A 27759-nucleotide genomic window follows, 5' to 3' on the forward strand; every position below is an offset into this window, starting at 1 on the left:
CATGCTGACAGTTGATTATAGCCAGGCAATAGCCTTGTCTTTTCCACTTTAAAACAGATAGCTGGAAACATCCACTACATAGGCCCCTGACCTATTTTATACCAAGGTCTTGTGCATATCTCCTTGTCTTACACACAAAGTTGAGTGTCTGCCCACTGCAGTCAAAGTATATATTACTGATTTTAAGCATTTTGCAACCAATGCCGCAAACATAATATTCAAGAGACAAATAGCCACGGAACAGAAACAATTCAGATTGTTCATGCACAAAAAGAATGCTACATTTCCATCAAGAACTTTAAATCATTCTCTAGCACTACTTTTTGGCAGAGCAAATACTGCTTGCATCACCAGGACAGGAACGGGGGCAGGGGAGAGATCTGGCAGATGCAGGACTTTACAAAAGATGTGGAAGTGCATTTGTTTCCTCCTATTCCCAGCCATTCTGCCAAAATCAAAGAGTGTGTAGGAGGCTGCTCAGTGCCCACCAGACTTGCAGAACCCAAGAGCTGCTCGTTGCTTTCTCTGCTCTTGAAATGAGAAAAACTGGAAGATTATTGTGGCAAGGATGAAGGAGCATGTCTGCCTTGCCCTTACTGACTACCAGCCCAATGCCTTCTGAACCTAAAGATCTTGAGTCTTGGGCTTTCCCTCCTGCCATACTTCCTAAAGCCACAGCTACAAAAAGTCACCTGCTACAAGCTATGTACTTAATCATGGATCAATTCCTTACACTGGTGGCGCTTCCATGTAATAAAAAGCAACCAAATCATACACAGGTCACCACATGTGACTGACAGCATACATGTATCTTTCACGGCAGGTACCTGTGCAGGGAAGCCATAACTGAACATAGCTTCCCAGCCAATATATTCCAAATGCACGTAAAGCAACATAAATTATGTGCAGGATCACCTCACATGGTTATCTGCCCAATGCTTACATGTTTTCTATTATCCTGATTACAAGTTTGTATATACCACTTTTCAACCAAAAAAACCCCTCTCAAAGCATTTTACACAGAAAAAGAAATGGTTCCCTGGCACAAAAGGGTTCACAGTCTAAAAAAATGAGAGGGAATGTTGCTCTCCCCTTGCTAAATATAAGAGAATCTCCACTTTTAAAAGGTGCCCCCTTGCTCAGTTAGCAGGGGTAAATTATTATACAGAAGTGATTTCCATAAAGGAAACTAATCATTTTTCAAGTATCTCTAACAAGGCAAGCAAGAAAAATAGATGGAAGCTGTGAAGTGCTTTAGTGGCAGCTGGGGTGGGGGGATGACCATAAACATTTCCCCACTGATAGCAGGTGAGACCTACCGTCTTTCCCTTGTAACATGTAGAATTAAATCTCTACCTGTAAAATGGGTTCAGGGAAAACAAAAGATTAATGGAGTCAAAGATTAAAAAAGACAACATCTGTATCTAAAGTGGGTCGTGGAGAGCTCAATGCACAGGACGGGGCGGGGGGGCATCTCTATTAAGTGTCCCTGAAACTCAGCCAAATAGAACCTATAGTTCAAGGATAATGGAACCAACTATATCAACTACTGTATACGAGTTCAAAACTAGATGGTTCAGAAGCATTCTGGATGTTTCTGAAAGAAGTGCATCAGTTGCATCCAAAGTAAGAAATGAGGAATAGAAAGGTACGGTATTCCAACAGTCCTAGTTCTGCACCATTTGGAAGTCCGTAATAAAGCTATTTAATCCTTCTTGAAGGACTTGCATCCTTCTTCAAAACCAACTAATTTTTTTTAAAAAACAGCATTTGATGGCCACACACAAAAGCATGCTTTTGTCGCTTTGCCTTGACAATTACACTTTAACTGAGGTACAACTTTCAGTAATGAGTCCTGCGAAGATGTTGCCATACGAAGGTCAAATCAATTTAGAGGTTTATGGAGTGTGATATCAATGTGTTAGAAATGATTAAAAGGTAAGGGCAACCACATTAAAACCAATAATTTCACCAATAAAGACATGTCAGCAGTTACTACAAGAACCATCCCCATTCTATTCTCTTTTCAGTTCACATATTTCAAACACCTCCTCCTTGTGACTTACAGGAGTTTTCAGCAGCCTTTGAAACTTGTTATAGTCTCAGTTGGTGCATGCTTAATAAAATGATTTTCTTTCCTGGGAAACAGGAGTGGGCAGCAGAGCTTTGGCAACATGTTATTTTAAGCTTGTCAGTGGAAACAGTTGTTTCAAAACACAAACTTTTAAGCATAGTGGGGACAGCCATACAACATCACAACCCATAGATCTCTTTCAATATGATAGTGCATCGCCAAATCTCTGCTCCTTAACACTGACAAAACACAACGCTGACTTAACAAAACAATGACTTAGATGAGCTGAGGAATAGCGGAAAGATGCTTAAATTAACTAAAACAACAAAAAACAAGCTGCATTAGTGAAGTGATCTGCCAGGTTTGTTGTCCGGGTGGGCAAGGGACAACATCGTTCTATTATATTTTCCTAATGAATTAGTATTAAATTCAGTTTATCCAATAGCTTGCAAAAAGAAAAGAAAAAGCACAGTGACTTTCTTCAAGTTCTACAAACTAAAATACTACAGGGAAATATCAATCTTCAAATATCTGACTTCTCTCCATTTCTGCTGGGAGCAAGATGAGAACAAATGGATTGAAAGCAGGTTTAGGCTAGAAATTAGGAAGAAGTTCCTAACTGTAAGATAACCATGAAAGCGGAACCTCCTGCCTCATGCAGTGATGTGCTTTGCTTTGCTAAAGGTTTTCAAAAACATGTTGGATAGCCACGGGAGCACTGGAGCTTCCAACTAGTATCCCTAGGGCTCTCGTGGTAGGAGGGGCTGCTGGGCTTATAAATCTCTGAAGGCACGCCTACCACATGTTTGGAGCAGGTTAGAGGGCTTGACTTTTGCCCCCTTCCTCCCTGCCTTGCCTGGACTGTACCACCTGGCCCGCCTCTAGGCTGTATTTCCACCCTTCAGGCCAGACGAGGAGTTGCCTGCCAGCTTGTTGTATGTTCCAGCTGCGGAGTTCCAGCTGCTGCCTTCAAGAGTACCTGCTATTTAACACCTGTTGCTAGTCCAGCAGTCTCTCGTGGCAGGAAGGTCTGCTGGGCTTATAAAATCCCTGAAGGCATGCTTGAGGCGTGGCTGGCAAAGCCGGCTGCCAAAGGGGGCCAGGCCTTTGGGGTGGGACTGAGGGCTGGGGGGAGATGATGATGATGATGATGAATTCGATTTCTATACCGTCCTTCCAAAAATGGCTCAGGGCAGTTTACAAAGAAAAATAACAAACAAATAAGATGGCTCCCTGTCCCCAAAGGGCTCACATTCTAAAAAGAAACATAAGACACACACCAGCAACAGTCACTGGAGGTACTGTGCTGGGAGTGGATAGGGCCACCTTATGTCATGGGACGGTGGAGGTTTGGGCTAGAGGGTTGTTTTTATTGTACTGAGTTGTGCCAAGCCTGTTTGCAGTTGTGCCAAGCCTGTTTGGCTCTCTTGAGTGGGATGGTGCAGGGAGTGTGTCCGGTAGTTCTGGGGCAGCTATTGCTGTAGTGGTGGGGAATATAAGAATTGGTGCTGGCAGAGCAGCTGGCTGTTACATGGGAAGAGAAATCACTAGTTTAGTAACTGTTTCCACTTCCAACTGCTCTGTCAACTCTCAAACCTTGGGGAGCAGCTCCAACTACCCACAGAGCCTGGCCTTGCTCCTCTGTAATGCCAGGTCAGTTCAAAATAAGACCAAAATTGTCCATGACTTGATCATGGATGAGGGAGCTGACCTGGCATGTATAACAGACCTGGTTGGGGCAGGCGAGCGGTCCAGTGTGGGCTCAGCTTATCCCTCCAGGTTACTCTGTCGTGGAGCAGATTAGGAGAAGTGGGTTGGCGGGTGGGGTGGCTGAAGTCCATAAGAATACTATTTCGCTTACCAGGGCCCCAGTGAGACAGTTATACTGAGTGTGTATTTTTGAAGCTGGGAACTAGGGATAGATTGGGGATTCTGTTGGTGTACCATTCACCCCGCTGCCCAACTGACTCCCTAACTGAGCTGATGGAGCTGGTGTTGGAGTCTCCCAGGCTTCTGGTGCATAATAGAGGAGCTAGTAAGGGGCTCCTCAGTGAGTGAAATGGCGGGCTTCTCCTGTAATGATGAGTTAGCTCTTAGTGCCCAGCTCAAAGCCTGGAGGTCTGGTTCCTCCGCACCTACCTCGTGAGGGATTGTCAAATTTTACACAAATCCACTGTGTGACTCTCAGAGGCAGGCTAGGCAGGCCACGTGGCCATCCAATGAAGGGAGTTTCTAGCACACGATCTGCACCATTTTAAAATGACATATGCAGCCATAGGCCGCAAAAAGAACAAGAGAAGGAGCGGTGGGAGAGGGTTACGGATGGAAATCAACACTCAAAATTGACTGGTTGAAGGAATGAGGAGTTAGAATAAAAGGTTAAAGTAAACTGGAACTAAAGGGTTAAGTCCCCAGTCCGCCCACCCCCGCACTCTCTTACACACAACAGTAAAGAAAAGACTTCCGATGCCACTACTGCAACAGTTGGAAAAAGACTGAGGGAGAAGGCGAGTAAGTGTGTCTTTCTCAAAAGAGGATGAGACAACCAAAAATCAAGATAGCTCTGAAAGTTTCAGAGAATAGGCCTGCCCGTGTGCAGACATCCTCAGTGTGACTGGACAATGGGGAACACTATTGAGAACATATTTTCTACTTCTTTCCAAACATTTAAGAAAACTGTATCTTGCAGTGAAAATCTGTTGAGTACACTCCTTGTGCCTGAGAAATGTATAATAAAATGTAGCTTTAATTTGTTATCCTAGTTTTTTCAGTATCTCAAGAATTCAGACACCACAGGAACGAAGTATAGCTCTATGGGGGGCGGGGGGGGGGAAGGGTTGAATCAACATGATGCCTTGTTTCATATGCAGCTTTAATTTCAGTAAAGGTTCTTCCTATGAGGTTCCCAGAAGTGATTGGCTGAAGCGCTTTCAAAAGACAGGATTTTGAATACTTATCAGAACAATATTCTCTCAGGAACAAAGCCTATACCACTTCCACAAAGACACACCATCTACAATGCCTTTAAACTATTTTCATATGTAAACATCCAACAATTTATGCAACAATTTAATTCAAAGCACTTTTAACAGAAAAATGAAAACTTCTATAGCAACAAGGATCCTAAAACATGGTTGTTTTCCTTTATGTTCCTTTTCATCTTTGCTGCACTCTTCATAGTACTGAATTTATTGGTAATGACAATAGAAAATGTATGATTAGCTAAGCCAAACAACATACTTTCCTGACAGGGGCGTAACTACCATTAGACAAGAGGAGACAGTTGTCTCGGGGGCCCACTGCCTCAAGGGGTCCCACTGCCTCAAGGGACCCCCAGAGATACATAACATGACTCCCTGTCCACCCGTGTTGCACCCCCTATGAATTAATATTGAATCTCTTGGAGATTGGCAGTAGCAGAGAGTAAAAAAGGGGGTGGGAAAAAAAACTTTTCTCCCAGCCCTATTGGTTCTCCTGGTGTCTTGTGCTCCTCCCCCACTTGGAATTTGTATGGAACTACAAAGCCAAAGAAGCTGGCTGTTGGGCTCCCTCCAAGGAGGAAAGTCAAACATTTTGTAAAAATCAGCCCTTTGCTGCTTGTTTGGTTTGTGTGTGATTTGTTTCCCTTGGTCAAGCTACCTTGTTGCTCACTCTCTCCCCACCATGAACCATGTGTGTGTGTTGTACATGTGAGAGAAGTCACATCCTGTGTGAGTTTGTGTGAGAGAGAAAATTCTCAAGCTTTAAATTAAAAAAAAAAAAAAAAAAACATTTTCAAAGTATGCCAAAACTATTCTAGTGCAAACTTGTAAGAAAAACCCTCCCCATCCCAACAGTATACCTTGTTGTGAGGAAATTAGTTAGTGCAAAAGTATTAAGGGCTTTGAAAAGAATTGGGGTGGGGGGGAGATGCTCTGACAAAATGGATCTTTCCCCCCCTTTTTTCTTCCTAAAGTTACACTGCTTATAGCTGTAATCTGGTCTCTGTGTGTGTTGCTTCCGCGCCCCCGCCCCCCCCCTATTAGAAATATGTATATGCTGCTTTTTTAGCAACAGAGTTCTCTTAAATGGTTCTCTTAACATGTTTCCCCTTTTAAACATCACTATTTTATTTTATTCTGCTTTGTGCTTATACCTGGTATTAGCAGGTATGTTGCGAATTTCTTCTAAAAATAAAAAAGCCCAATCTTTCCCTGAGTGTATTTTAGTGTAAAAAGTAGTGAATTCAGCTAATTTAGGGGCGGGGGAGAGAAAAGGAATGAGAGAAAGAGCAGAGAGGAGGAGGAAGATAGGTGGTGTGAGGTGGACGTAAGGCTATGTGTGGCTCACCAGAGGTGCATCAGAATCTAATCTGGCCCACCACCGAATTTTAGTTTGACACCCCCTGGCATAGTGCATTTGCAAGAGAGAGAAAATCCAAGCCCCAATATTTGTATGGGGGGGACTATTGTTGCACCCCCTGTAATTTCCTGCTGGATCCACCCCTGTGAACTAGGAATGTGCATAAAACCTGTTTGCCTGGTTCGGTTCGAATTCAAACCAGGTTCGAACCAGGAGGGGGTGTTTTGGTTTTGGTTTTGCTCGAACTACCCTCTGGTTCGGTTCGAATTCAAACCGGTTTTGAACCGCTTTGAACCAGTTTGAACCTCAAAAAGTGGGTGGGGTGGTAGCTGGCACCCATGGGTACCTGCCACCCAAACCCCAAAGCAATTGGACAATCGTACAATTTTTAATGAATGTTTTAATTTAAATTTAATTTTTTCTCATAGGGTATAATGGGACTTGAACCAGCCCATATTCCCCATTGTGGAGCACCTAGGGGCACAAAGATGGGGTGGGTGGTAGGCACCCAGGGGTGCCTACCACCCACAAAACTCCGAGGCAATCGAACACTCCTCTGATTATTGGTGAATTTTAAAAGTATTTTTGAATTCCTCGTAGGGAATAATGAGGATTGCAGCAAATGTATAGCTTCACGTCGGGGGGAAAGGGGCGTCCTAGAGCAGAGTGTGGTGGGTGGTAGTTTCCAAGGTGGGCAAGGAAGCTATCAGAATTATTTGAAAGGAATTGGCAAAAGGCTGATTTTTAAGTGATTTTTGAAGTTTACGCATCTTTAAGGTTTTTCTCCATAAAGAAGCATGGAGGTGTCAGCAAATGTATAACTTCCCGTCGGGGGCAAAGGGGCGTCCTAGAGCAGAGTGTGGTGGGTGGTAGTTCCCAAGGGGGGCAAGGAAGCTATCAGAATTATTTGAAAGGAATTGGGCAAAGGGCTGATTTTTAAGTGATTTTTGAGGTTTGTGTGTCTTTAAGGTTAGCAATGAGAGTGTGTCATTGAAAATCTTATATGCTACCAAACAATCTACACCCAGGACACTTCAGAAACAACAAAACCCACTACCCCATGGGTTAGCAACCCACGGGAGTGGTTAGCACCCTTGCTCTGGGCCACCCCATCACCCCCCAAGTGCCATTATGGGGCTGCTGAAACCTCCATTCTTTCCTATGGAGAAAAACCTTAAAGCCACTTGTGGGGTGCTGGGGTGGCCCAGAATGAGTGGTGGTCTAGTGCACAGAGGCTGCCAACCACCCCCATGGGTTCCTCAGAAACAATAAAACCCAGTACCCCATGCATTAGCAACCCATGGGGGTGGTTGGCACCCTCTGCTTTGGGGTTTGAGTGGTTATTGGCACCCATGAGTGCTTCACAATAGGGAACAATGGGCTGGTTCGAGTCCCATTATACCCTATGAGGGGGAAAAATTCAAAAATTCATTAAAAATCATACGAATGTCCGATTGCTTTGGGGTTTGGGTGGTAGGTACCCATGGGTGCCAGCTACCACCCCACCCACTTTTTGAGGTTCAAACTGGTTCAAACCAAACCACCCCATTTGGTTCGAATTCAAACTTGCAGCTCGAACCTGATGGCTGGTGTGGTTTGAATTCGAACCTTCGAACCACCCGGTTCGAATTCGAACCGGTTCTCACATCCCTACTGTGAACTAGATTCAATGTGAACTAGATATTCACTGTATTCATAATGGGGATGTGAGTGCACTATATATTGTGAAGTGTGTTTGTGTGTGTATCAGCAGTGGGCCCATTTTAAAATCTTGTCTCTGGGCCCACTCCAACCTTGCTATGCCGCTGTTTCCTGATTTGCTAGCAATACTCAACTTACTAACCAACATTCAATAAAGAACTTTGCCAATGATCAATGAGGTCAAACGTCTCCTTCTATACTTCATTGCAGCTAATGACTCTTTCATGATCAAGTGTTCAAAACTGAGTAAGACCTTTTTTTAAACCGTGGGCACTATTTTCCCTCCTCTCTATTAACCCCCCACCCCTGCATATTTAAAAATAAGCCTGGACAGATGCAACGGCAGTTAAGAGAATATTGTGCACATATTTCACCACACTCAGAATACCACAGGGACAGTTCATGTAGCAAGCAGTCTAACTGCAGTGAGTCGTTGTATTTAATGTTCATATTCGTGCATAGGTGTAATCATTAACATCTAAGCAGAGGAATCTCCTCTACCTAGAGGAGTACAATCCTCAGGGTATATTTTGTTTGATCACTAGAAAAGCTTCTTCATAAATAGATTTTCAATACTATTTGAAAGAGATAGCCTTAATTTAGCATACTATTATTCTACTTTACCCTGCACTTGCTTGTTCTCTGAAGAGTAATAGAACACTGCAATTTATTAACTGCATTAAATGGCAAATAATCCAGTTTAGCACAACCATTATAATCAACGGGAAAATCCAGACCTACACCTGATTTTTGCAAAGGTAGTAGGCATTTCAGAAATGCCCGCTTCAGAGCTACTTCCAACAAAGAGTTCTGTTTATTAAAAGAATTGTAAGCAAATCAAGTGAGCATTTCCACGTGGAAAAATGTAGAAATGAATATGTTCTGAATGAATTTCTAGATTTCTGTTGAATTCTGTTCACAGATGTAGCTCTGAGAATGTAGCATGTATTATTTAGCTTAGTGTAGCATTTCCAGCAGTGTGGATTCAAACGATCACATTTTTATCCATGAAAACAGAGTCGCTCAGTCTAGAAATGAGATCTCTCATTATGTCGGAATCAGGCAATCAAAGACTACTCAAGCCAGCATTTTGAAACTCTAGCGACAATAAGCCAGCATTGCCCAGTTCAGATGTAATTTATTCTAAGCCAGAATCAGAAGTACAATCTTTCCTCCCCTCACATGCAAAGAGGCATGTTCACCCCTTTGAGGAGCTAGGAGATGTTGCACAGATTCAGAATTGAGTCCTGGGTCTGCATTATGGACTGAGCTTGGCCACTGTTACAAATGAAACTTCTCACATATCACATAGGCATAGAATCATCATCATCATCATCATCATGTTTATTTGCAGGCATAGACCAAAATTTAAAGCATACATAATAATACACATATAATATAATAATAATAATATATTCAAGAATAGAATAAAGTATCTTCATACTATCATGTGAAAAACACTAAACATGTTGCCTTTATTATCTGCACATGCATTGGAAACTCACGTCACAAGTCAAATATTTACTGATTGTAGAACTGAAAATTTTTTGAAACACACTTAGTTTCATGTGACTCAAAGCTGACATATCAAATATTAGTTATTTTCCAAATACAGTTATTTTCCACAAGTGAACTGGGTCCTTTTTATCCAGGACACAATTTACTTTCACTCAAAATAGGAACAGCAACATACATCTTATCGCTATTTATCAATCATCTTGGCTGACATAAGCATGACTATAGATTAGAGGCATTTCAGAAAGCGAAAACTGCTCCCCCACTCTTGATTTACAGTTTTGGTTACTCACAATACAATAAGACAAGCAGGTACATTGCTTAGTCTGCCATCAATTACAAAGGCTTTTGCTCACTCAGGATTTGAATAGCATTGTTTATTGAAAAACTATTTCTCGAAAGATTATGCACCATGTGTTTCAGACCAACGATTAAAAGGCTGTTTATTTTAAATAAGATACATTTTATATACTGGTGAATTACTCCATTGTTCTGTGCACTAATACCTCATTGCTTTTGGGTAATTTCAAGCATAATTGCTTATGCCTTTAAAAATATAAATATTTATGACAAATTCCCTAAGGCTTTTACTCAGGTTGTTAATTTGCAAATTGGTCATTAACTGCTGAAATTATCCATTTCTCAAAAACAGATATTACTTAGAAAGTGTTGCCATTAGTTATAGGATAACGTTCATGGCAGAAAAACATGAGGGACAAAAGAAGGTTGCATTAAGCATCAAATCAAAGTTAAGCATTAAGAAGGTTGTAGAATGATTTTTCTTGAAATGATTATATATTTCGTTTTGTTTTGGACGAAACTCATACAAACTAGGGGTGTGCAATTCGATTCAACCTCAAATCAATTTGGCTTGAATCAAGGCCAATTTGCTGATTTGACTTCAAATTGAATCACCCTCAAAATATTGGGCCTGATTAGGGGTTGGAGGGAATCACCCCTTGATTTGATTTGGGTGATTCCTGTTTTGCTGGGAAAGTGGGCCTCAAAATGGCACTTTCCCCCAGTGAGAGCTGGTCTACCAATTGGGGTCAGTGGTCTACCAACTGGGGACCAGCCCTCCGTTCCGGATTTAGCATGTCTGTCCGCCTCAGAGGACTGGTCTACCGGCTGCTTCCGGCAAATCAATGTGATGGTTCTACGATTCAATTTGACCTTGAATTGAATAGCAGAATCTGATTTGTGCACACCTAATACAAACTAGCTACCCCACTACAGTGAGCAATTTGGCACACTGCTTGAATTATCTGGTGCTATTTATAGGTGGCGCTCGTTATTCGCAGGGGCTGCAATTTCCACCAATTTCCACTGATAAGAAAACCATGAATGAAGAGACCTTAACCCTTTGGGGATTGGGGGATTAGGTTCCTTGAGCTAAAAAACCCAAAACCCACTAAAAGAGCAGGGAGGGGGCAGAAAAGCATAGTTCCTTGTTGTCCAGGAATACCCCCCGAATCCTATTTTTCATTTTTTTTTTAACAAAAAAGAGCTACAAAATGGCACCATGCTTCAAAATGGCAGCCAGAAATGATATCAGAAGTCATTTCCAGCCACTCAGGGGCCACAGATAGGTAAAAATTGCCTATATTTCATGCTGTAGATAAAGCAACTGGGTCTCTAAGATCCATCCACGGATACATGAAACTGCTATCTGCGAAACCATGGATAACTAGGGTCTACTGTACATATAGGCACACAGAGATTATGATCTCTGCCTGTGGCAACTGTGGTCTAGACAGAGTGGCTTGGTTGATAGATGGTCCTGCCTAGTGGCACATGCTAGGACTGGATTGTTTTGTCTGGATTCTCTGCAGACAAATGTACATGTGGAAAGCAGAAGAGCAGGCCATAGAGCATGTCAGCACATGGGTCAGGGCATACTAGCACTCTCCTAGTGGCATAACTGTGTATAGGCTTACATTACATAATGCCTGAAGAAGGCCAAGTAGGTCATCTTGTTTTTGTTGAGGTGCACATTCTTTGAAACTCTCGGGCAGACCTGCCTGATGGTCTCCCTTTAAGATTTTTTCTGCCCATCTAGAATGCAGGGCATTCTGCAGGGCATTTGAATTGCCTGTGTGTCTATATATAGAATTATCCTAAGAGCCTTGTTGAATCAAGACACTATAGAAATCTTTAAAAACAATATTATTGCATTCTGTTGTCCTACCAATAAGATCAGGGCAGTTCACAGTGATCTCCTCTCCATCCCCTTTTTATCCCCATTCTGTGAGGTTAGGTTGAGAGAATACAGCAGGCCCAGTGAGCATGATGGCTGCCCCATCTCCTTGGTCATAGTCTGACATTAACTACTAAAATTGATATCTGCATAGATGTATACCATGCATAACAAATGGCACAGATTTATGATTAGGTGGTATATTATTTCTTTGGTAAATGTTTTGTTTAGCATAGTTGGAATTATTTTGGCTTTTCTTGCAGACTCATAAGAACATAAGAACAGCCCTGCTGGATCAGGCTCAAGGCCCATCTAGTCCAGCATCCTGTTTCGCACAGTGGCCCACCAGATGCCGCTGGAAGCCACAGGCAGGAGTTGAGGGCGTGCCCTCTCTCCTGCCATTGCTCCCCTGCAACTGGTACTCAGAGGCACACCCTTGAGGCTGGAGGTGGCCCACAGCCCTCTGACTAGTAGCCATTGATAGACCTCTCCTCCATGAAGTCATCCAAACCCCTCTTAAAGCCATCCAGGTTGTTGGCTGTCACCACATCCTGTGGCAGAGAGTTCCACAAGTGGATCACGTGTTGTGTGAAAAAGTATTTCCGTTTGTTGGTCCTAGACCTCCTGGCAATCAATTTCATGGAGTGACCCCTGGTTCTAGTGTTGTGTGAGAGGGAAAAGAATCTCTCTCTCTCCACTTTCTCCACGCCATGCATGATTTTATAGACCTCTATCATGTCTCCCCGCAGTCGTCTTTTTTCTAAACTAAAAAGCCCCAGGTGTTGTAGTCTTGCCTCGTAAGAAAGGTGCTCTAGGCCCCTGATCATCTTGGTTGCCCTCTTCTGTACCTTCTCCAGTTTAACAATATCCTTTTTAAGATGTGGTGTCCAGAATTGTACGCAGTACTCCAAGTGTGGTCGCACCATAGTTTTGTATAAGGGCATTATAATGTTAGCCGTTTTATTTTCAATCCCCTTCCTAATGATCCCTAGCATGGAATTTGCCTTTTTCACAGCTGCCGCACATTGAATAGACACTTTCAACGAGCTGTCAACCACAACCCCAAGATCCCTCTCCTGGTCCGTCACCGACAGCTCAGATCCCATCAGCATATACTTGAAGTTGGGGTTTTTCGTTCCAATGTGCATCACTTTACACTTGCTAACATTGAACCGCATTTGCCATTTTGTCGCCCACTCACCCAGTTTGGAGAGATCCTTTTGGAGCTGCTCACAATCCGTTTGGGATTTCACTACCCGGAAGAGTTTGGTATCATCTGCAAATTTGGCCACATCGCTGCTTACCCCTGCTTCTAGATCATTTATGAATAAATTAAAAAGCACCGGTCCCAGTACAGATCCCTGGGGGACCCCACTTCTTACTTCCCTCCATTGTGAAAACTCTCCATTTATACCTACCCTCTGTTTCCTGTTCTTCAACCAGTTAGTAATTCACACATGTACTTGTCTCCTTATCCCATGACTGCTAAGTTTCCTCAGGAGTCTTTGATGAGGAACTTTGTCAAAAGCTTTTTGGAAGTCCAGGTAGACTATGTCAACTGGATCACCTTTATCCACATACTTGTTGACACTCTCAAAGAACGCCAAAAGGTTGGTGAGGCAAGATTTACCTTTGCGGAAGCCATGCTGGCTCACTCCCAGCAGTGCCTGTTTTTCTAGGTGCTTTACAATTTTATCCTTGAGGATGCTTTCCATCGATTTGCCTGGAACGGACATTAGGCTAACCGGCCTGTAATTTCCCGGATCGCCCCTGGATCCCTTTTTGAAAATCGGTGTTACATTTGCTACTCTCCAGTCCTCTGGTACAGAGCCCGATTTCAGGGATAATTTAAATATTTTAGCAAGGAGGTCGGCAATTTCACATTTGAGTTCCTTGAGGACTCTTGGATGGATGCCATCCGGCCCTGGTGATTTGTTAGCTTTCAGTTTTTCCAGACAGTTTAGAACATCATCCCTTGTCACTTCTGTCAGACTCAGCTCTCTAGCCTCCATCCCTAAAAAGCCTGGTTCAGGAACAGGTATATGCTCAGTATCCTCTGCCGTGAAGACAGACGCAAAGAACTCATTCAGTTTCTCTGCAACCTCCATATCCTCCTTAATAATCCCTTTCACTCCCCCGTTGTCTAATGGCCCAACCGCCTCCCTGGCAGGTTTCCTGCTTCTGATGTACTTAAAGAAGTTTTTGTTATTCCCCTTGATACTTTTGGCTAAATGTTCCTCAAACTCTCTTTTTGCCTCCCTTATTGTCACCTTGCATTTCTTTTGCCAGAGTTTGTGTTCCTTTCTGTTCTTTTCGTTTGGACAGGCCTTCCAATTTCGGAAGGAAGTCTTCTTCCCTTTTATGGCTTCCTTGACGGTACCCGTTAGCCATGCTGGCATCCTCCTGGACTTAGTGGTACCTTTCCTCCTTTTGGGTATACAATCTAACTGGGCTTCTAGTATTGTGGTTTTGAGTAAACGCCATGCACTCTGAAGCGAAGTGACTCTCCTGATTTTCCCCCTCAGCTTTCTTTTCACCATACTCCTCATTTTGGAGAAGTTTCCTCTTTTGAAATTTAAAATGTCTATGTTTGACATCCTTGGTGATTCTCTCCCCGCATGTATGCTGAATTTGATGGCACTGTGGTCACTGTTCCCTAAAGGGTCGATGACACTGACATCATGCACCAGGTCCTGGGTGTCACTCAGAATTAGGTCCAAGGTCGCCTTCTCTCTGGTCGGTTCCATGACCAACTGTTCTAAGGCACAGTCATTTAGCGTATCTAGAAATCTGACCTCTTTGTCCTGACTTGAATGTGAATTTACCCAGTCTATGTGTGGGTAGTTGAAATCACCCATAATTACAGCCCTGCCTCTCCTTGATGCCTCCCTGATTTCCTCCTGCAACTCCCAGTCACTGTCGGCATTTTGATCCGGAGGGCGATAGCATGTCCCCAGTAGCACGATTCCTTTCCGGCATTGTATAGTCACCCACAGGGTTTCTGTGGAGGACTCCAGTCCACCTAGGTTTTCTAGCTTGTTAGATTCTATCCCTTCTTTAACATACAGTGCTACCCCTCCTCCAAGGCGCCCCTCCCTGTCCTTTCTATAGAGTTTATACCCAGGGATAACAGTGTCCCACCGGTTCTCACTGTTCCACCATGTTTCTGTTATGCCCACTATGTCTATTTCTGCATTAGCAACCAAGCACTCCAGCTCACTCATCTTGGCTCGGAGGCTTCTGGCATTGGCATACAAGCACCTATATGCTGAATCTCTCCCCTGATGTATGCTATTCCTTTGACTCTTTGACCTCCTGGCACAGCCTCCCGTCTGCTCTTTATGCAGTTCTGCTCCGTCCCCATCTGTTTTATTTGAATTCTTTGCAGCCTCACACTTTAAAGGATGGCTTTTGCCAAACGGGATACTGCCCAGCTCCCATCGGCTGTTCCCCAGGTGTCATTTTAAAAGCTGCTCTGCAACCTTTTTTGATTTTAAGCGCCAGCAGTCTGGTTCCATCTTGGTTCAAGTGCAGCCCATCCCTTTTGTACAGGCCTTGCTTGCCCCAAAATGTGTCCCAGTGCCTATCAAATCTAAAGCCCTCCTCCCGGCACCAACGTCTCATCCACGCATTGAAACCCCTCAGCTCTGCCTGTCTCACTGTACTTGCGCGTGGAACAGGTAGCATTTCTGAGAATGCTACCTTGGAGGTCCTGGATTTCAAAATGCTACCTATCAGCCTAAATTTGGCTTCCAGAACCTCCCAACTGCATTTCCCCACATTGTTGGTGCCGACGTGCACCACGACAGCTGTCTCCTCCCCAGCACTGCCTAGGAGCCTGTCTAGACGCTGCGTAATGTCCGCAACCTTCGCACCAGGCAGGCAAGTCACCGTGCGGTCAACACGTGGGTCACAAACCCATCTCTCTATCCCCCTACTGATCGAATCACCAACTACAAGGAGGCCCCCACCCCCCAGAGGAGTATCCCCTGTGCGAGAGGATATGGGCTCATCATCCACGGAAGGGGTCCCTTCTAAAGGAGCATTTCCCTCTTCCTCAGACTGATGCCCTCCTCGCCCAAGACCTTCATTCTCCCTGACAGCAGAGGAGCTACCAGCCCTGGAGTGGGATGCCTCTATCACATCCCTGAAGGTCTCATCCACATGCCCCTCTGTCTCCCTGAGCTTCTCCAGATCCGCCACCTTGGTCTCAAGGGAACGGATTTGTTCCCTGAGAGCCAGGAGCTCCTTGCACCGAGCACACACCCATGACTTCTACCCATGGGGCAAATAGTCATACATGTGGCACCCTGTGCAATACACTGGGAAGTGCCCCTTCCCCTGCTGACCTTCTATCTTCATACTGTTTTAGTTGGCTGTTTACAGTATTTAGGGAGCTTATTGTCCGTTTATTAGATAGTTTATTAGGATAGGTCTCAGCTGTAATGGTCAGCTATTTAACTGTCCAAACAGCCTTTCCCAAGAATATGAGGGATACGAGGGAGGGATATGTACTTACGTTCTCTTCTCCACCAGGCTCCTTGTGATCCTTGTGATCGCAGGGGCTTGTTCCAGGCTCCCCCGCACACTTCCCGTTAAACTCCTGCAAAACTCCTATGTCCTGTTTGCTATCCCTGTTCGCTATGCTCTGTTCACTATGCTCTCGGGCCTACACCTCATATGTAGAGTTGCCTTCCAACTGTCACACAGGATGGGAGTCAAAGGAAGGAATGTGGGGCCCCTCCCAGCCCTAGCTGACTCCACCCCCACTACTAAGTAACACTGCCTTTAGGTAACTCTAAGAACTCCTAGCCCTGTTATATGTTAACCCTAACAAGTAACCCTAACAAGTAACACACACAGAGATAGAGAGACTAAGACCTACCCCTTAGAGAGAAACAGCCCCTGCTAAACTCCTCTCTTGGTTTGTTTGAAGTGGAAAAGGATAGATGTTTAGAAGGGCTTGCTCAGCTTCTCAGCTGTGTCTGCTCTTCCCAGAGTTGCCTTCCAACTCATATTCAAGTATAATTTCCTGAAATTATAAGACTGCAATCCTACCCACACTTACTTGAGAGCAAGCCCCATGAAACACAATGACATTATTTAATTGTAAACATGAGAGGGCTGGGCTGTAATTCTCCGATCTGTCTTGTGCGCATGGCAGTGGGTCCTCTGACACCAAATTGGCCGAGCTAGTTTGGTGGCATGGAATGCACCATTGTTCACGGGACCAGTTGGCAATCCAAATTCTTTGAGGAAAAAGACATTTGTTAGCGTGTCTAGTGGGGTTCCCAGATGCTGTTGACTACAACTCCCAGAATCCCTAATTATGGTGTCTTTTGCTTGGGGATTCTGGGAGTTGTAGCCAAAAACATCCCTGTTAGAGGGAAAACTGGTGTCTAGGATTAAAAAGCAATTTAATGGGACTGGCAGAGGACTAGCAAGGGCTTTCTGAACATTGGGAAATGGAGTCCAGATAACAGATTAAGTGTGAATGAGGAACCTGAATGTATATCATTGAGGAACTCGGATGGAATTTCAAGTAACAGGCAGAAGAGACAAAGAATCAAGGCAGTGAAGGCCTAATCAGACAACTGAAAAAGCTTCCCAAAAAAACAAAATCTACTTCTTTGCTCTGAGGCTATTATTGAAGGGTTGTATTCTGGAAATTTGGTAAGGGGGAGCAAACATAATCCCTCATGGGATCCTTGGGACCAGAGTGTCCCCTGTAGGGTTTTTCTTTGTTCCTCTCTCCTTATTTTCAGGGTGCAGCCCTTCAAAAATCCCAATTTGACCCTAATTTTACATAACTGAGCCCTAGTGGTCCTTTGCATTAAATAAAGAGGGAAGAAACTGGCAATTCTTCTTTACTTATATTTTAGAGTCAGAGGCATTTGAAGGTTTGTAAAGGTTTCCTGCTCCTTGGAGACAGGCTTTACCAAGGCCCTTGAATTATTTTCTGAACCTAACTCAGGAGAATTTTGCCAGTATCTCTATTTCTAATGTCAGATGTTCACAGTGGGCTTCCCTAAGTCAAAGGAGGAGCTGACACTTCCCAAGTGGATTCACTGCTGGTTGGAAATGTCTGTTTTTCTTGCCCAAGAATTAGAGGGTCCACTATCCAAATAAGAATGGGGCGGGGGGGGGGAGATGTAGTGCCCACAGTGTATACCACATGAGGCTCTGGCTCCCCTGCTGAGACACTCCTTCAAATCCTATCACTATCACCTAATAATGGTTTTCACAACTCTAGGGCAGAAAAGTGAGATTTCGCTTGTCCAGCACCTTCAGTCTGTTTCTTATGTGCTGAGGATAACACAGATTGGATAGGCACAACAGCTGAATGAATATTAAAGTTTAATTTTTAAATTTCTAGGTTAAGGTCTTTTTAATTGTGGCCACTTCATCTACGTATATTCTGCCAATATGCACAGAAGCAACATATGAAGCACTTCTACAAAACATTTTCATCTTAGCTCATGATGTAATGATGTCTCTGATTTCAAGATAAAAGGTGAGAGAATTGTAAGAAAATGTCAGCATACTAAATCCCATTCACTCTCTTACAAGAAGTGGAATTATGTATATGTTTACAATGCAGCAATCACTTTATGTGTTGTTTTTCTCATGGAAACATGCACACCATCTAAGTAAATTAGCATATTAGATACACAAGTCAATTTTAAAAAGCCTGCTTTAAATAATATTTGATTAATATGCAAAGAGCAAGAAAGTTATTAAAAACTCAGAACCATTTCAGTTACTGTATTACAATACATGCCCTTCCCAGATCTGTGATGAAAGGCAGTATGTCAGAAAGAAATTTCACCTACAATTATTTTTCTGCAAGTAAACCCTAGGGGAAGGCATTATATTCAGAAGGAAAATGAGAAATAAAAATGGATTCCTAATTAGAATGGCAATGTCCCTGAGTAACTGAGCTACTAATAAAGGAAGTCTTTTTCTATGCACTCAGTACAGGTACTACGGAATATTTATCCAAATGAAAATGCATTGTTTACTTTTATACCAAAATAAGCGATGTTTACAAGATTATTCAAAGCAGTCAAATTAGAAGTGAAAAAATGCTGTTAAAATACACACAAGCACAAATGATTTTTCAATGACTTCTATGCATACTACACAGAGAAAAAAGAGAATGTATTATATCTAATTTAGCACATTTGTTATCTTCTAATAGCTCTGGCTGGCCTTTGCTAAAGATACAATCAATTTCACACCTGTAAGGCAGGTTTGGACTTGTCAAAGCAAAGTCCCCCAGTAACATGCATGACAATTTGTTTTTGTAAGTGAAGGGGACTTTCAAAAACAGATATGCATTGTTGGGGGTAGGGGTTCTGCTGTTCAAAGCAAGCAAGTAAAAATATTTCAGATATACCCAAGTCATTAGGAAGTATTTATTCATCTGCATTTATATCCAACCTTTTCTCAAAGGAGCTCAGAGTAGTGTACACAGTATTATCTCTCCCAGTCTCCTATTCTCACAATCACTTTGGTATTGAGATAGTGACTGGCTCAGAGTCAACAGTGATCTTAGTGGTCAAGTGAAGATTTGAACCTGGATCTCCTCTGTTCTAGTCCTAACACTCCAGCCGCTACACCATACTGGTTTGTGGCTTCCTGGATCACGGGCAGAGAACAGATTAACAAAGATAGGGCAAAGCTATTCTTATATTAATTTCCCCATTGTAACTGCCATATGACCATTTCCCAAGGTTTTGTGTGTTTGTATGCACACTTCTTTGTAAGCCATGTGGGAATGTTGCCAGAAAGTTTTGGTTGCATTGAATGAATGCATCAGAGAGCTAAAAAGTTGTTTGGGGTAGAAGCGTCCACATAACGGATTCCAACGCATTTGACATGTGCATAATGATGTCTCAAAGCAAATCTGGAAGGGTGTTAAAATAGGTTCCATATGATGTTTTCAAGAATGACCTAGAACAGAATCCTAAACTCCTGTAGTATAATGCTCACGGGGTTGTCCTGGAATAGTTATCTCCCGGTCTTAATATTTCCATATGTATACATCCACATGATTATCTCCAGAAATCCCATATGTTGCCAAAACAGCCATTAAAGCAGAAATATTACCAAATAAATACCATTTCATATTCCCTTCTAAATTAATATAAATACATTCATATAAATTTAATGAGCAGATTTTAATGTTTACTCCACAGTTTTTTCTATTATTTCTGAACTGAACCTTAATATTGTAAAATGGGGGTGGATCACATCTTACCTAAAAATTTACAATGTGAAGTATGATTCAGTTTTACTGTTTAAGTTGTGCTACATTAGGAGAGCATTCAAGTACAAAACTGCTGAATATTACCTCTAAACCGCATGCTTGATTGATTGGATTCCACTTTGTGGTACAAAAATTTGGCTGTTTTCCCAATAGGAAGCCAGATCAAGTCTCCTCCAAACAGCAGCAGCAGCAGCTGACTTTAGCTATGGTTGCCGAGATCCAACTTACAAGAAGCACTATTGTTTAAAGCTACGTCAAACAGTAAAATTATTTTCCTGTTCCCTATAAAGGTTTCTAGAGCTTTAAGGTCCAATTCTACATATTAATTTCTCCACTCACAAGAGTAACATACTTGCATAAATAGTATACCCTTTTTTACTCTAAACACACATCCATCATGCTCATTTGGAGTGTCCTACCTTCACATTGTCTGGATGAAGTCCTCCAGGATGTTTGTCCATGTACTGGCATAAATCAGTGTGCTTGAAAAGAGAGAAAAGTAAATATGTATAACCATTTTCTTTACACATTTGTAACCAATCAGTATCCTCCTGCCTGAAAGCCACTATTTGCTTCAGATACTACAAATGAAAAACAAGGAGAATATATATATTTTCTCTGGTGCATAATATTAACAATACCTTCAGGCTCCAGTCTGGTTATCTTGATGATGACCATGTGTAAATGCTAACATGAATCAATTCCCCTTCTAATGATCTGTACTGTTACAATGTACAAACTACTACATCAACCAGTTTCATGAACAAGACAAGAATATCACCAAAGGGCTACTTTCAGGGAGAGAAAAAACACCTTTTATTGACTGACATCCAGACTAAAGATACATGTACAAACTAAGTGGGGGAGAAAGAAATTTTATCAATCCTCCCTTCCTACTGTGGCCCATAACCCTCAGGGACGTATTTTCAGGAGGCACAGAGGGCTGCCAAAGAGAAAGGAATCAGTGAGGAGGTCCCTCCCCTGCTGAATGTGAATGTTTTCGGGCATGCTTCCTTAATCTGGATGTCAGCTACTGTTCATAAATTGTAAGCATATGAGGAAAGAGTTTGAGTCAAGAAAGTAAATCATTTTTAATTTCAAGGGTTGCTACCCATCAGAGATCTTGAAAATAGAGGAGGAATTATTGAATAAAACTATGCACCATGAAGAGTCCATGAAGAGCTACTAAGAATTTGCTGTGGCATTAAGTAATTTGTTCTCATAAAATTAAAGAAATGAAGAACACATTTGGCTGACAACCTGACTAAGTTTCTCATTTGAAGTCCCACTGAAATTAATAGGACAAGTTACTCATGACTAACTTGTCCTATTCAATTCAGTGGGATTTCCACTGAGTAATTTAGCCAGAATGTCAACCTCTGTTTTTCATACTGAGAAGAATAAGCTGGTTTCAACAACAACAAATATTTATATACTGGTTTTTTTAAATCAAAACTGCCCAAAGCTGTTTACTTAGAGAAATAATAATCCAACAAATGATGGATCCCTGTCATCAAAGGGCTCACAATCTAAAAATAAACATAAGATAAATACCAGCAACAGTCACTGGAGGGGTTCTGTGCTAGGGGTCGATATGGCCAGTTGCTCTCCCCCTGCTAAATAAAGAGAATCACCAAGGTGCCTTTTTGCCTAGTTAGCAGGGGTTTGCCTAGTTAGCTGACTACATTTACTTCTTCGCCTAGTTAGCTTAAATTTGCTATTAACAGGTGAAGGATAAAATTTCCTCTAGTTGAGATGACCACCACCAATCATCTTGCTTTCTTAAGAGTACCTAATTTTCCACAAAGCCTCAAGATGCAAAAGATAAATAAGCAGTGGGCACTCACGCACTGGAAAAGAAACTCCATTTGAAAATATAATGCAAAAAGTGGATTTTGTAGCCCTGGATATAGATCGGGCTACACTCATGCACAATGAAAAACCCAAATTGTCTATTAGGTGCTCCCCGATAGCTAGCAGGGACTCCGAGGTAAATCTGGCTGATATGTGAATGCCCATTCTGGAGGAGATGTGAACTAAAAACCCTGTGTGAAAAAGCTCATGGCAAGCAGGCTACTCTAGTTGCTTCTAATCTTGCCCTAATACAGTGTGTTCATACCAGATCTTTGTTGGGCTCTGCAAAATCCAGAAAGTGTTGCTTGGGGCTTACGTGTATAGCCTGTTCTGGCCAAACAGCACTATAAAGATAGGTGTGATAAATTTGCCATTACTTTGCTGCAAAGGCTGGAGGTATATGTTAACATGGTAGCTCCAAAATGCTTCTATGGTAGCAACAGGATTAGTGTCTGAGCCCAGTGCTGGTACACAAGATACTTTTACACCAGTATTAGGACCCTTATTCCTCATTTCTTGAGCTGCTGTGTTAGTGCTGTGGCATCCATAAGGAATATCCACAAGGCTCCAGCATTCATCACTGACAAGTTCTTCGGCACTATGAATGGGCTCATCACAAAATGCTAGTCTGAAACCATGAATTAAAACATGCACAATTTATTTCCAGTTGCCACTGTATTGTGTTGCCAGATGTTTTGCTGCTGTTCTTTGAAGCTGAGTGTTTTTGTCCCTGTTTTAGTTTTGTTCTTTTACTGCTGCTGGTTTTAGTGCATTTTGTGGATCTTGATATGTATGTTTTATAAATATTGTTACAAATACTGTTGCACTTTGAGTCGGTTTTGAAAATGTGGGATATAATTTTTTTTATATGAAAATATTTTCCTCACACATGTACATGCAGACTTTTGCCTTTTTGCTAAGATATTTGTACATTATATATTTCCTCATGACCCTGCCATTGTTAAAAGATAGTAAGCAAAAAAATTTTTTTAATATGTAATTGTTAATAAAAATGCCTTCTAAATGCATTGGTGGCTATGTAATTTCACATTTCTCTGCAGCCTCAAATAGTGCACATTTCTGCCTGTGGTGGAAAATGTTCATATATAAAATGTCCATTCAAGTCAGAATGCAGAATTGTCTTGTAAACAATGAACTTCTTACAGAGTGCCATGAGCAGCTATATGTCTAGCTATATGTCTTAATGAAACCATCCTCCCAAGAAAGAGAGTCCTATTTTAGTGACACCTATATGTTAGTTAGCTTCATAGAGAAGTTACATAAGAATTTAAGGTCTCAACACTGAAAGGCACTTCAATATTGTATTATCCTTGGATTCATAGGTTCTGTAAAAGCAAGCTAATCAATCTGCAGCATTTATTACAACATTTATTATACACAAATCCATATCGTCATTCATTGATGAAAAGAAAACACAGTCTTGATGTTTTCCCATTTTTACAACAATGTCCTTAAATGTCTTTACCATGGCTTGGATTATTTGGTGACTGATTACTCATATGCTTAACTTTGTCTATCTGTTTAATGCCTTCTGGCAAATCGTTACAGCTGTAATGACACAGATCCAGCCACCTAAGATGAAAGCAATATCCTCAATGTCTCAGGATCCTTTGCTGGTTCTCTAACCTAGAGTGTCTTCCTACAGTCGACATAAGATAATAAAAAGGATATTATTAGGCCTCAAACATCTGTGTAATATGCAGTTTCTTACACTTTTCAAATATATTTAAGTAAACCTATCCTCAGGATGTGAGCAGCATCTAGGGGAGTGTTCCTGGCTATTTTTTCAAGACACTGCAGTGAGATACCTCTATGCTGGTAACACTGGGCTGATTCAGACATAATAGAACCAGACATAACAGAACCAGGATTAAATTTGAACTTTGAGCAGCATCTACAAATGTCAGGGTGCACACTCTTCCCTCCTCTTTGTCTGCAAAAGTCACAAGTTCTTCCAGTTCTGGCTAAGAGCAAGCCAGGATCACTCATTACTTCCCATTTCAGAGTGCTCTTGTCAGGGGATTTCATGCAGGGTGTTGTCAGAATGCTCATGACATCAAAATTTATTTCTCCATGTCAACTTCATCAGGAAAAGGTATAATCTCCTTAAATGCTTGTCTAGAGGTAGTAATGGGCTGGATGAGAAACTAAGACTGAATCCAAATAAGACAGAGTACTTATAGTATTGTGCGGGGGTTGGAACTCAAGAGATAATTTTGATTTGCCATATCATCTAGGTTAGTTTCTCACCCATTTACTATATCACAACATATAGGTTAACATTTTCAGTTAAAATCCCAAACTTTTGCTTGTTTCCAGCCATATATCTTTCCAATGTACTATGTGCCCCCGCCAAAATACCCCCACATACCCTACAAAGACAATTGCTCCAAATTTCAGAAACAAATCATACAAATGAGCTTTGTGCCCAACCTCCTTCTCAGTAATCATTCACTATTAATTAGCCACTTATATTTTCAGTGAAAAATACTCGACTCCTCCAGTTCTCAGCTATGATAAATCTACATGTGACTTAGCTGTTCCCTAGTTCTACCTAATTGGTTTCAGCTGTCACTTCTGAGGCTGAAATGCATGGACAGCCTGGGGCCTATGAATGAACAGGAAGCATTTCCAATTGCATCCCCATCATGTCAAACCAGCAATGTGAAAGAGCCCTTCCATTAAAACAAAAACTGTACTATTTGGCTCCTGGCAATGACATCATGCAGCAGACAGATTGTATTGTTTCACTGAGGCAGCAAGACTGTTGCAAGCCATTCTTTTCTGCTAAAGAGATTGCACACATTAGTTATGCTCCAGAGGTTCTACTGACTGGAATAGTTTTCCTATTGTCACTTACAAATTCTTAAGCAGACAATATAATTTAAATCACAATTAATGAAACCACAGCAGATTTGCAACTATCACAAACTCACCCACTGCACAGGAGTGGCACACTAAGCAGAAAGTAACAATCAATTTATATAATTTGTATTAGTGTTCCTTTATGAATCAAATTACAAAGTAATAATTAGCAGAACTAAAGTTCTAGCTTCAGGTCCATGCCTGGGTGAAACCACTAGCACTGTGAAAATTCCATTAAGAAACTACGAATGATAACAAAAAGAAAGGAATGAGGAAAAACTGCACAGGGACTGATCTATATCAGTTTAATTTCTGGTATATAAGTGTAATGTTTTGAACACTGAAGAAAATGCAAAGAGGTGGGAATCTTCAGATAGTGATAAATCTGTAATATAAAGACCCTTATTTATTCATAATGTTTACGACTGACTGTATAAACAACATGGGGACGACAATATAATTCACAGGGTCACACCACGGAGAGAAAATTTGTCAAGGCGGGTCAGGTTGGTTAGTTATCCGTAGCTCATTGGTAGAGCATCTGCTTTGTATTTGCATGCAGATTGTCTCAGGTTCAATCCTCAGCATCTCCAGGAAGGGGTGGGAAAGAATCCTTCCTGAAAGTTGACCTTGGAGATGCCACTGCCAGCTACTGTAGACAATATTGAGCTAGATGGACCACAGGTCTGACTTGGTATATGACAGCTTCCTATGTCCCCATGTAGCTGAATAAGACTGATGGGCAGAGGAAAAATGAAATTGTGAGGAGCGACTGAAGCTGGCTGGGGGTAGAAATAAATGGTGATTAAAGATTAATATGGATGTCAGCTCTCTAAACACTACCATGAAGAAGTTTGAAGACAGTATGGTATCTTCCCAGAAGTGTTCCACATTTGGAGAAGCTGACATCTAGGGTGGGGTTATGCAAAAGGAGGTCATGTTTTGGAAAGACTGTGTCCTTGTGGAAATGAAGAAATTGTGATGGCTGGCAATGTGTTTCTGTATTGTTCCTTCTATCACAAGCTGCATTCAAAATATATTGCTCCTCTCATTCTTAGATACCCTGATAATTCGGATGAATTTTATATAAACTACTTTTTTCCTGATAAACACACCACTGTCTCGCACACAGTAGCCAAATTAAGATTGCGATTAAAATGTGATTAAGATGGCAGCTGCGATTAAGATCCACACATGGTGTGTCAGAAATTGTCAATTTTAATCATCCCCCCTTCCCCTCTTCTTTCTTTTTAATCCTGTGTATACTATTTCATCTCAGTTTTCTATGTAATAGATTCCACATGTGTATATGAATATGTGTATTTATATTGAAATTAACCTTCAAGGTTTCTTTTATTTGATCTGGATTGTATATTTTATCAAAGATCACAATAAATTACACCACACACACCCCAAACTGGGCCAGATAAAGTGCCTTACTATGCTCCGTGCGTCTCCTGGCATCCAGCAATGCCCCCCAAAGTCCAAAACAAAAATCGCTGCATCCCCCCCTTTTTTTTTGCTGAAATGAGCCACAAAATGGCTCCCACTGACAAAATGGTGGCTGGAAGTGACCTCCACAGTCACTTCCAGACCTCTAGGAACTGCAGATACATAGGGTTTAACCTTTCATTTCTGCGCATATTGAAATCAGGTGTCAATTACACAGCCGTAATACGCGAGACTGCGGATATAGAATCCGCATAGTTATAGGTTCTCCTGTATTTCAGATGTCAAACCTTCACTTAGCAGATTTAAAGGCAGCTCTCGTCTACTTTCTATCCTGCATTAGCATTCACACAAATAGTGCAAGCAAATCAGTGCTGCTGCTAGAGCAGCGTTAAGGGCCCCAAAGCAACTCCCACAATGCACTTGTCTGCTGGGTGTGTGTCTATCTAACATTTTATAAAATTCAATGTCCCTACTTTCTAGTACATTCCAAAAATGTTACTTCTGAATGCACTGAGCAGTAGGGGCACTTATCACATCATGACAGATTCTATAGGAAGCTGAATATTTACATTATGCTCTTCGACCCAAGTTTTCAAAGTAGTTTACACAGAAAAAGAAATACACAAATAAATGGTCCCCTATCCTAAAGGGCTCACAATCTAAAAAGAAACATAAGGCAGATACCAGCAACAGCCACTGGAGGAATGCTGTGCTGGGGCTGGATAGGGCCAGTTGCTCTCCCTCTGCTGAATATGAAAGAGTCATCGCTTTAAAAGGTGTCACTTTGCTCAATTAGCAGAAGTCAGTTAGCGAATTGAAAACTGATTGCAAAGAAAGATTATGTAATTTAAGAGTAAATATCTTTCAGGTCAAATTCAAACATTTTAATAGGTGATTATGATGATTTATACAGGACACTGAAAACTTTTCTCCCATAGTATAAATAGGTTATTCTGAGCCAAAAAGTCCTCAGGAATGAACACACCCACACACCCACACCCCTCAGAAAGTACTCTAACAATCTTTCAGGGGCTCAGAACTGCAAACACTGTTGTGTCTACAGTGCTTATAAAGAAAAATGAAGCAAAATTAGCTGTCATAGCACCTAATAATTAACTGATAGCAGGTGAAGAATTTATTCTAGTAAACTAAGCCTCTGAATCCTCCTCCTTACTCTCCCCCCACCACCCAGAAGTCTTAATATTTTTCCATCCTGCCAAACAGAATTGATTTATTTGCACTGAATGCAGGCAGCTAAAGCTGGATGGAGAAGAGGCAAAGTGTGTTAAAAGTTCTCTACTGTTCTCGGTATTTTATAATGGAAAGAGCTAGACAGCAAACAGAGTCTGCTGTCCCATTTTTCTGATAATGATGATAGATTTCTGTCTTAAATGTCCATGTTTCTTTCGTTTCAGGGACAAAATGATATCCCCTCTCCCAGAAAACAGAATCAAGTTCAAGACAAAA

The 27759-nt window shown here is 41.8% G+C and overlaps 1 protein-coding gene across 7 annotated transcripts in view; it reads right to left on the reverse strand.

Annotated features, from left to right (window-relative positions):
• Positions 1-27759, reverse strand: part of CDK14 (cyclin dependent kinase 14) — a 417778-nt gene that overhangs the window by 201590 nt on the left and 188429 nt on the right. For all 7 annotated transcript variants that reach the window (XR_008309633.1, XM_053260459.1, XM_053260458.1 and 4 more), the window contains one exon: positions 20520-20582. Coding sequence is in view for 6 of the 7 variants with exons in the window: in XM_053260459.1 (XP_053116434.1) it covers positions 20520-20582 (63 nt within the window). In the remaining variant the exon portion in view is untranslated. The remainder of the gene's footprint in view (positions 1-20519; positions 20583-27759) is intronic.

The sequence above is a fragment of the Hemicordylus capensis genome, chromosome 6 (assembly GCF_027244095.1).
Source record: "Hemicordylus capensis ecotype Gifberg chromosome 6, rHemCap1.1.pri, whole genome shotgun sequence".
Lineage (NCBI taxonomy): Eukaryota > Metazoa > Chordata > Lepidosauria > Squamata > Cordylidae > Hemicordylus > Hemicordylus capensis.